General features: G+C 58.2%; 1 protein-coding gene across 2 annotated transcripts in view; it reads right to left on the bottom strand.

Moving 5' to 3' along the window:
* Positions 1–10589, bottom strand: part of BCAS4 (breast carcinoma amplified sequence 4) — a 57316-nt gene that overhangs the window by 19366 nt on the left and 27361 nt on the right. For both annotated transcript variants that reach the window (XM_046678198.1, XM_046678199.1), the window contains exon 4: positions 7794–7928. In XM_046678198.1, coding sequence (XP_046534154.1) covers positions 7794–7928 — 135 coding nt within the window. The remainder of the gene's footprint in view (positions 1–7793; positions 7929–10589) is intronic.

Genomic DNA, 10589 nt, shown 5'->3' with positions numbered 1-10589 from the left:
CCTCAGTCAAGAATCAAAGGGGCCAACCCCCGGCTCAGTGAACGTTCTAACTTCTCTGGGCCTCAGTTTCCTCATCTGTGAAGGGGGAATGGTGACAGTACCTATGTCACAGCTGGGTGTGCAGAGGAACTGAGCCAGGGCAGGAAAAGTGCGTGCTTGTGCTGGCCCAGAGAAAGGCCCAGAAAGCTCTGGCTGCTTACGGCTAAGACAAAGATAAGACAGTCCCTACCCCTGAGAAAATGTCAGACTCGGGGACAACAGGTGAAAAGATGGACAGCTCCTGAGGTGCTGTGCCGAGGGGGGAACAAACGGGGGACTGGGGAGCCCAGAGGAACGGTGCCTGGGGGAATCCAGGTGGCTTCCCAGAGGTGGTGACATTCAACTTGGCCTTGAACAATGAATAAACATTGCCAGGCAGGGGGCAGGAAGGGTATTCTAGGCAGGGACCAGCATGTGCAAAGGCCACAGTGTCCACCAGCCCCAAGGATGGCAGGGCCGGCCCGAGGATGCTGCTGTCACAAGGGAGGCCCCAGTGGTTGCGGTGCTGGGAGAGGGCACACCGAGTGTGTCCCACTAATCAGGCAGAAGTCGGGGCGCTCCCACATGGGCCGCAACAAACAGCCTGTCCAAAAGGAAGACCCTGCGTTCATTTTGAAAGGAAGTCCTCCTCGCTCACCCTCAAAATCTCAACAAGAATGCCAGGCTTAAAAAAACACCTGGTTCCCAAGCCAGCCTGCCAGGAGCCCTCTGTCCCTCCCCAGTGCACACGCCACCAGCTCTGCAGAGCCAGACACACATTTAACCTGTGAGCGCTGAGTGACTCACTGACGGCGTTGGGGGCGGGGGGGGGGGGCCCGAGGGGGTGCTGGGGATGGGGCCCCACTCAGGCCTCCATTGTCGCGTTCATATTTGCCATCTGCTCATGGTGCACTTTACCACAAAGGACGACAGGACAGAGAAGGGGGCCGCTCCGGGCTGGGAGAAGGCGCCCGGGACCTCCTCCCCTTCTTTGTGCTGGTGCCTTGCTTGGCCTCCACCCCGAGATAAAGCCCCAGCCAAGCCGGGCCTCCTTCCGGGAGTCACCCCTCCAGGGCACTGGGCAGAGGGAGGCGGCCCCAGCCAGACGGAGCCTCACTCCCTCCCTCCCTCCCCTGCGAGCTGGGGGTGGGGTGGGGAGGGAGCAGCCTCGCCTGGCACTGGGACTCCTGCAGCCCCGCCCACAGCCTCCATTACCTCCAGGAAAGCCCAGGAGGCGGCCCCAAGCCCGAGCGGTGGGAAGAGGCATGCCAGTCACTGGTCCCAGCTCTCCAGTGCACGAAAACGCCTCCTGGGAACTCTGGGGAGGCCATCAAGGGCCACGGAAGCCTGAGAGCAGTCACTGATCAATAGACACTGAACACCTACTATGCGCTCCAGCAGTAAGAAACTCAACGCCCACAGGCAGGTGCTGCTCAGGGGCCCAGCCCCCTGCTTTTTCAAGAGAAGCTACAAGTACAGATTCTCATGTGAATTTGCTTTTTTAAATGCTGGCAACCAATTCAAATTAAATATATTCATACACCAAGCCGGCCACAGAACACACGTTGGGGGGGGCAGATCCAGCCCAAGGGTCTCCAGTTTGCAAGCCTGGCCATTGAGGCTGCGGTCCCTGCTCTCAGGAAGATCACAGAGAGAGGGGAGACACACGCTGAACAAGGCAAAGCTCCATCAAATCCCGGCTCTGCCTCTCATGCTGTGTGACCCTGGGCAAATGAATAGCCCTCTCTGGGCCTCAGGTCCCTTACTCGTGAACTAGTATAATAACATTTACCTCTGGGGCTGTTAAGGGAAGTTGAGACAAGGCACAGAAAGCCCTTCATGTACGTGCTCAATGCAGTAATTGGAGCAATAGTAGACGCCCAATAGAACTGCCAGCTGTCCATCACGCTGCTGCTAAAAGCTGAGGGGCTCCTGCTGGGCTGGCGCAAAGAGGTGCAGAAGATGCCTCTCCACCCCTCCCTGGTCCCTAAGCCTCCGCAGCGGGCGGGCGGGGGGAGGGGGCCTGTGGGGTTCAGGCCATCAGCCTACAACCCAGAGCTGGAGAGTGTGCCAGGGCGACCCACACACGCAACAGGTTTTCCCCACAGTGTTGAACACTTCGAAACATCAGTCGCTGACTTTTAGACATTAGACGGCACATCTAAGGCTCCAGGGGTGGAGCTGTCTCCCCAACACAGGACAGTCGGGCCATACCCGGCCCCCATTTCTGCAGGCGCTGCTGTGGGACAGTCTGCACCCCTTTAGGTGATTCCTGGCTCTACAATTCGCCACAGGCCCCACCACTCCTTATTGTCACACCTGGCAGACCACTCCTTGATGTCACCTGATCGCCCAGTGGGCATTTGTGGGGGAAGCAGGTGGGCCAGGCGGCATTCCCTCGGGCAGCCGGCTCTGGGGGCATTAGGACTTGGGCCCCCCCGGCTTTGCTATTGGCCAAAGAGCCTCCCTTGGCAAGCAGCCCACTGAGCCAGGGGAAAATTAATCAAAATGACACCTCGTGAAACAAGACGTCTTGGCTCCCGGAAGACAAACAGTGGTTTAGAGGAAGGTAGCGGGGTGCTCCGGCCTCTGGGCACGGGTGCCGAGGGGGGCAGGCGCGGCCGCGGAATGCCCATGGTGGCCGCCTGGCCTTGAGGGGGCCTCGGCCACCAGCCATGGGGACCCCTGTTGTGGGCCCCACGCCCTCCCTTGGAGGCCGCTCCAGCACCTGCCAGGCCACACTCCAGACGCAAGGGGCCCTCTGCGTGGGCCGGGGCGCTCCTGGGGGGCCCTGGGACCAGCCGCTCGGGAGAGCACCCCCCAGAGCCTCTCTTCCCTCTCGCGTCTCTTCGATCAGATGAGGGGGGGTTGTGAGCTCAGGCACAGCAGGCGACGTTTCTGGGCCCAGGAAACTCACCCTAAAGCCGGCCCCTGACACCTGCAGGCCCCAGTGCGCTTCCCGCCTCTGCATTCAAGTCCCGCCACGGGGCGCAGGTGCAGCACCCGCCCGGCAACGCTCCTCGGAGCAAAGTGGCCACGTCATTCCCTGCTGTGAAGCTTCCCATGGCTCCCCACTGCCCTTGGCACGTGCTAAACTCCTCTGCGGGGCCTGAGACCCCGGCCAACGGGCCCTGCCCCGTTCCCCTCCACCCCCCCCCGAGTTCACGAGGCCGACCCACACGGGACAGCCGCTGTCCCTTGAGGTCAGCCCAGTGGCGCCCCAGGGTCTTCACATCTAAAGTTCCCTCTGCTGGGAGCACCCTTTCTTCCAACTTCAGACTGCTCTTACTCACCATCCAGCTCTCGACTCGCGTGGCCCTTCCTCGCAGGCCGTCCCTGCCGCCCTCAGGGCAAGCTAGCCCCCCATAGAAACGACTGTCTACAGAATTTTCTTAGAAGTTTGTCCCTGTTCTCCCACTAGACACAAGCTTCCTGAAGGAAGAGATCACAGCTCTCTCCCGAGGCACTATGGGATGGAGTTAAGACAGTTATGGGAGTTTATATCCCGATGTCCAGCTGTGTGATTTTGGGTAAGTTACTTAACCTTTCTGTGCCTCAGTCTGCTCACCTGTAAAATGGAGATTAAAACAGCACCTCCATCGTGGGGTGCTGACGAGTTGAGAACGGTGTCTGGCACCACAGGGCTGGCTCCACGTCACCATCACCATACTTGCTCACTTCTGAGCCATGGGGCAGCCTCTCCTGGACCATGCCATGATTTACAGGCAGAGCTGGCTCTTCAGACCTGCTTCTGAGAGTTCTGGAGTCTTTTTTTCTCACCGCCTTAATGGAGGCCCTCATCATTTTGCATCAAATCCAAACCAGTTCCCAAGCAAGCAAGCCTTTCACAGTCAGGCCCACGTCAGCTCACCAACTGTCAAGCAATGGGAGGCTTACAGAGGCTAAGTGACTCGCCCACGGTCACACAGCCAAAGCCGCCAGAGACGGGATCTAGCTACTGGGAAAGATCTCAGTTAAAATCTTGGAACATTCCGGGGGCTGACCCCATGGCCGAGTGGTTAAGTTCACGCGCTCCGCTGCAGGCGGCCCAGTGTTTCGTTAGTTCGAATCCTGGGCGCGGACATGGCACTGCTCATCAAACCACGCTGAGGCAGCGTCCCACATGCCACAACTAGAAGGACCCACAACGAAGAATATACAACTATGTACCAGGGGGCTTTGGGGAGAAAAAGGAAAAAATAAATAAATAAAATCTTTAAAAAAAAAAAATCTTGGAACGTTCTAATAATCAAAGTAAAAGTATAAGGGAAACTTTTACGTGTGACAACAAGAAAATACGGACACTTGTACCACGAAATATGTACACTGTTACATGAAAACGTGCACGCTTTTGTACCTGGGCGCCCGCGGGCCCTGTCCCCCGTGACTGCACGCTCCTCAGGCCGCTCAAGTCAGAGGGAAGAGGCCGGGGCTTCAGGGCAGGTGGCACCCCCGCGTCCCCAGGCCTCCACCTCCGCAGCATCCTAGGGCCGGCCCAGGCCACACGGGCAGGGGCGGGTCTGGGTCCCCAGCGCAGGGCAGAGGGATGGGACACTGCTTGCGGCTCCTGGTGGGCTGGGAGACCCGGCCCAGCTCCCCCCACCCTCCTGGGCCTCTCCACTCGCCTGCAAAGTGAGGAGGAGGAGAGAGGGGGAAGCAGGGACTGGCAAAGTCAGAAAAAACAAGGACCAATTTTCTCCCGGCCCCCCCGCAGCCCCAGAACTCCTGCTGCAGCTGATGGAATAGCAGAGAGGGCGGGAAACATACCCACAAGGCCCTGCCCAGCTCCAGGGGTGAAGGCACGAGGGGGTCCCCACCCCTCCCCTGACTCCAGGACGGCCACTGGCACAGCAGTGGGGGCCTCTCTCCTTGAGGGGATGTGCTTCCAGGGGAGCGGTGTGGCTCACCCCACAGGGACAGGCCCCCTGGCCAGCATTCCCGAGGGGCCAGGCGAGGTCCAGGAGCCGCTTGCCCACACCAGCCTTCTCCCCTCCATGGGACCCTCGGACACCGAGGAGGGCGGGTGGGGCAGGAGACAGAGTCTGGGGTTGTGGGGGGAGGCCTCTCCTTGTGGGGAAGGAGCAGGGCCCAGTGTGGACTGTCCGAGGGTGACAACAGTGGTCACTGAGGGGACGTGTCCACCTCGGCAGGCTCTAAGGGGAACAGACTTGACACAGCGTGAAATCCTGGCTCTCGGGAAACCCCGATGGAAGAAAGGGAGACCCATCTGGGTGTTCCACCCGGACCCCCGCCCCGGGACAGCATTCCGGGGAACAGCAGTGGGCCCAGAAAGACCCAGCAGGCCAAGCGGTGCAGAGCGCCGGCTCCGGGCCCAGCCATGCAGGCTGGAATCCTAGCTCCACCACTTTCCGGGCAGCCAAGCAGCTCTACCCCTCGGTGTCTCAGTTTCCTCATCTGTGAAAGAGGGACAACGACCAGACCCACCTCACAGGGTGGGATGTGAGGTGCCTGCAAAGTTAGGGCCCCAACACAAGCCGTGAAGGGCCCCTCCGGCTCGCACCAAGGGTTCAGGTGCAGCCCTGGAAACCCTGGGTCTGCACACGCGTGTACACACACTGGTCTGCACCGCCCACTCCAGACAAAGCCCTCCTGGGGCCAAGATCAACATGCCGGGGTGACCGAGTGACTCACCAACCCCGGCTGAGATGCGCTTCCTGGAACGAGTCACCACAGGCAGGCCCGGCGACAGAAGATGCAGGTCCCGGCACGCCTGGCCACACCCCATGGGGGCACCGCAGCAGGAGGGGCAGGGAACCCACTGCCAGAGCCCCATGGGCCTGCGTTCCACCCAGCACTGACCTCAGCCACATGACTCTCCCTCTCTAAGCCTTGGGGACACCAGTGCCAATCACATGGGTACCACTGTGCAGACCCCAGACAAAGACCCTCAAGGGCAGAGACCAAGGGCCCAGCGGGCCCGACTATGGGATACCTGCTGCTGGCCATGGGCAGCCGAGGTCCTCTGATCTCCCTCCCTGGGTGTGCTTCTAAGCCCTCAGTGGACAGGGCATGGGGTGACGGGGGGCTCCCAGTCACCCAGGAACAGTCACCACAACTCAAAGGAGAGGAGGACAAAGGAAGCTCCTGAGTCATTCTCACTGGAAGGCAGAGAGACTGCATCTGTCTGCAGAGGGGGCAATTCCAGAGGGTTTCTCAGAGGAGGTGGCATGACCTTGGGCTCTGAAGGATCAATAGGAGTTTCTAAACCATGAGCTCTGTGAGCCCACTGTCTAGCTGTGACTGGCCTCGGGCAAGTCACTCAGCTGGAGGCAGGCAGGCGAGCAGCACATGCCCTGGGCAGGGGTAGGACAAGATGGAGGAGTGTGGTCCCAGCAGGGGCTGGAGAGCGAATGCCCAGCCAGGCAGCCTGAGCCACGGCATTTAAAGAACATTGCTTGGCCAAAGAGAACGAGCCCACACGGGCCACACTCTGCCCATGGGCTGCAGGACTGCGACCCCTGACACTTCCCAAACTTCCATGTCCTTGTCTGCTGGCCGGGGAGAACCTTAGCGCAGCTCAGGCACGTTGTCAACACTCGATAAACGAGCCTTTGGGATAACACAAAAGGGGATGCGGGGCACAGGGGGAACCTCAGGCAGAGCCCAGGGACCAGGCAGAAACCCCGCTAGGGGTGAGACAGGGCAGCCAGGTGAGCAGACACCTCTCCTGCGACGGGCAAGGCCCTGAAGACAGGCCAACCAGGGCTCCCACCCAGCCCCCTCACACCAGGCTGTGTGACCTCGGGCAAGGCCCTTCACCTACCTGAGCCGCAGACTCCTCGTCTGCAATATGGGGAGGATGAAAAGGCACTTTCCTCCCAAGACTGGTGTGGAATTATAGGTCACATAATAAAAACGGCGCAGAAAACCCTCAGAACAGGCCTAACACAAATGGTGTTAGTGCCATGGAATACGGCTTAGGGCGGGGTCTCCCAAACGCAGCCACACTGACGTTTCAAACTGGATTGTTCTCTGCTGTGGGGGGCTGTCCTGCACACTGTAGAGTGCTTACCAGCAACCCTGGTTTCTACCCACTAGATGCCAGTAGCACCCTCGCCCCCAGCGGACAACCAAAACGTCTCCAAACCTTGCCCGGTGTCCCCTGGACTAGAGGATCAGCAGATGACAAGTTAGAAAGACAGATGTGTCTTAAACACTGACGGTCTCAATCGCAGCATCAATCTGGCCTCAGTTCTTCCATCAGTAAAAGGGACACAATGATCTTTCTTCCTTATGGGGTCCTAGGGAGGACCCCAGGAAAGCAGAGGTGTGGGAGGGAGAGGCCTTTGCGAGTCACAAAGGGCCCCCACAGGCTGGATGCCCCTCCACCATCCCCGGCCCCTCGGGTCTGCTCAAGGCTGACTCACGCCTTGGGAAGCAGGACCCAGCCTGAATTGTGGATGCCACCTTGAGTATGTCCTTAGGTGTGTAAGGACAGGACAGGACAGGAGGCAGGGGCTGTTTCTGCACACTGCAGTAAGCCTAGGTGGACCACAGTACTCAGCAAACAGCAGGCGCTCAATAAATGGTGGATGAATAAACGAGCAGTGACAGCATGGATGCTCGAAGCTCACAGCAAGAAGAGGCACCTGAGGGAGGGACTCAGACACCCCGGCCACCTGGGCCAGCCCTCCCTGGGCCAGCCAGACACCATTTCCTGTCTGCAGACTTGAGGTGTGCCCTTTGAACTCCCCTTTCCTGAGCCCCCTCCCGACTCTGGGGTCTGGAAGGAGGCGGGAGAGGGAGATACTCACGTTCCTGAAGGAGGGGAGCCCGGTGGAGCCAAGCCACCTGCGCAGGGTCTGGGAGAAGGGCCCGTGGTCTCGCTCCGCCTGCAGCACGTGGGCTTCCAGAAAGGAGACGTGGTGCGCGACCATCCTGACGAAGGCCTGGTGGAGAAAGCAGAGCCCACCATGCCACAGCTGCAGGGCTGGAGCACGCTCCTGGCTGCACGCCCCCCCCCGTGGAGACGCCAGGCCCTCAATCACTGCCATCAGCCTCCTCTAACCGGCCCGTGGCTCCTGCAGAGGTCAGGCAGGGCCTGCCCAGCTGGGGCACCTTCAGAAAACCTGACAATAATAGCAATGGCTCCCATGGGGGGCCTGGCCTGGCCGGGCCTCTCCTGTGTCCTCTCACCTTTTCCCTCCGCCCCCGGGACCCTAATTTTAGCCTCTATTTTACAGAGGAGGGAAACTGAGGCTCAGAGAGGTTGGGCCACCTGCCCAAAGTCACACAGCCAGGAAGTGGCAGAAAGGAGACTCAGGTGCACATCCCTCAGACTGCAAAGCCTTCTTTATTAAAAGCAGTTTTTTTAGAAGTTGCCAAAATGCTCACTTTCATAGTTGGTGGGTATTGGGGAGTCTGAAACTCGGAGGATGTTGAGGGGCAGGCAGGTGACAAGCAGTGAAGAGTCGGGACTGGGGGCACGGGAATGCTGGATCCAGGCCCACAGGGCCCCTCAGCTCCAGGCCTCTCGTGCAAAACTTCAGTTTCAAAAGAAAGAGAAAGAGAACTCTGGGGTCAGACTCTCTGCGTTAGAATCCAGGTTCTACCGCTCACGAGTTACGTGCCTTCGGGCAAGTCAATTCCCATTAGCCTCAATCTTCTCCTCTGTAAAATGGAATAATATCCATACCAACCTTGCTACACAGCTAAGTGCTCAGCACGTATTAAGAGCTCAATAAGTGTCAGATAATATCATTTTAAAAAGAAAGAGAAGGACTTTCAGATTTTATGAAAAGTCTCCAGTTTTTATCAAGGTTAGCAATAAATTCACAATTTTAAAAAATACTGTGCAGTAAAATTCAGCCCACTCATCTGCAACCTGTGATGTGCGCCTTTTCACGCCTTTCTCTGCACTAGCAAATGTGCGTGCATGTGCCTGTGTGTGCACGTGTATGCATGTGTTTACATGTGCTTGTGCCCGTGTTTATGCGTGTGTGCTGTGTGTACACATGGCTAAGGCTGCCGAAGGTAGCGACTCCAGGGCCATCTCGGATGAGCCCTCCATCTGTGGCCTCCCTCGTTCCAACATTGATCGGAAAGCTTTTCTTGCACCAGGAACAGGAAGAAGGACATCCTGGTGCTGAGCCCCCAGGGGAACCTCCCCTCAGTAGAATGAAAGCCACAGACCCCACGGCTGCAAGGCCACTGCCACCCAGCCCCCCAAACCTATACACACACCAGCCACACTGGCCTCCCTCCAGTGCCCTGAAAGTGCCGGGCCTCACTCTCCACAGGGCCTTTGCACCAGCTCTCTCCATGCCGGTGGTGCTCTTCTCTCTGCTCCTGATGGGGTGAAGGCCTTGGACTGACTGGCCCCTCCACAGAGAGGCTTCCCTGATTATTTGATGTAACACAGCCCCCAAGTCACTGTGGAGCCCCAGGTCTCCCTGCTGTCCTAGCCCTCCTCACCTGCTGAAATTCTCCTCTACTTATTCACGGTCCTCCTCCCTCTAGAATATAAGTTCTCAAAGAGCAGGTGCTGAGTCAGCGTTGGTCACAAGGTGAAGACCAGAGCCTGGTCACCTAGAAGGGACTCAGCTGGACGGTGAATGCATAAATGCATGCACACATTGATGAATGAATGAAGGAAGAATGCAGGCATGAATGAATGCATGCACACCTTGATGGGTGAATGAATGCATGTGCGCATGCATGAATGCATGCATGAATGCATGCATGCATGATGCACACATGAATGCATGCATGCACACACTGATGAATGAATGATGCACACATGAATGAACACATGCACACACTGATGAATGAATGATTGCACGAATGAATGAATGAATGAATGCACGCATGAATGAATGCCTGCATCCTTAGCAGAAAGACACTGGATGAACCCAAGATGGCAGTACTATTGTGTTGCAGCTGCCCTGTGGTTCTGGCAGTGACAGAGCTGAAAGGCTGAATAAGCCACACCAGGTGTGTGGGGGGCGGCCCTTGGTGGGGGACAAGGGGCTGCAGGCCAGGAAGCGTCCCCTGACCAGGGCTCCACCTTCGAGCTCGGAGGCCTCGCTCGGCCAGCACATCTGGTTGTAAAATACAGGAGAGAGTCCTGCCGTGCGTCCTCCGGCTGATCCTCATTTTCCGCTCCCTGCGTGATTGTCACTATCGATCCGCTGGGGAGTGTGAGGCACGGGAGGAAGCAGCTCATGAAGCCGGACCTGCCTCGAAAGCCACTGCTGGGGCCACGCGGCCAAGCCGCGGCTGGGGGAGGGCGCAACCGGGGCCACAGACCGCACCGACACAAAGATGGGCACACACGCAAGCGCATGGCTGGGGCGTGGCGCACAGACAGAGGGTGATGGCTAACCCTAACCACCCCGGTGGCTGGATATCAGGAGGACGGTGACTTCTATATATTTTTCTCTACAATGAAAATGTACTACTCTTATTATCAGGAGGGAGGGAAGGAAGGGAGGGAGGAAAGAGAGAGGAAACCCCAGCTCTTTTAAAGATTGGCACCTGAGCTAACAACTGTTGCCAATCTCTTTTTTTTTTTTTCCTGCTTTTTCTCCCCAAATGCCCCCAGTACACAG

The sequence above is a fragment of the Equus quagga genome, chromosome 12 (genome assembly GCF_021613505.1).
Source record: "Equus quagga isolate Etosha38 chromosome 12, UCLA_HA_Equagga_1.0, whole genome shotgun sequence".
In the NCBI taxonomy this organism is placed as follows: Eukaryota; Metazoa; Chordata; class Mammalia; order Perissodactyla; family Equidae; genus Equus; species Equus quagga.
This window is presented reverse-complemented; position numbering and strand designations above follow the sequence as displayed.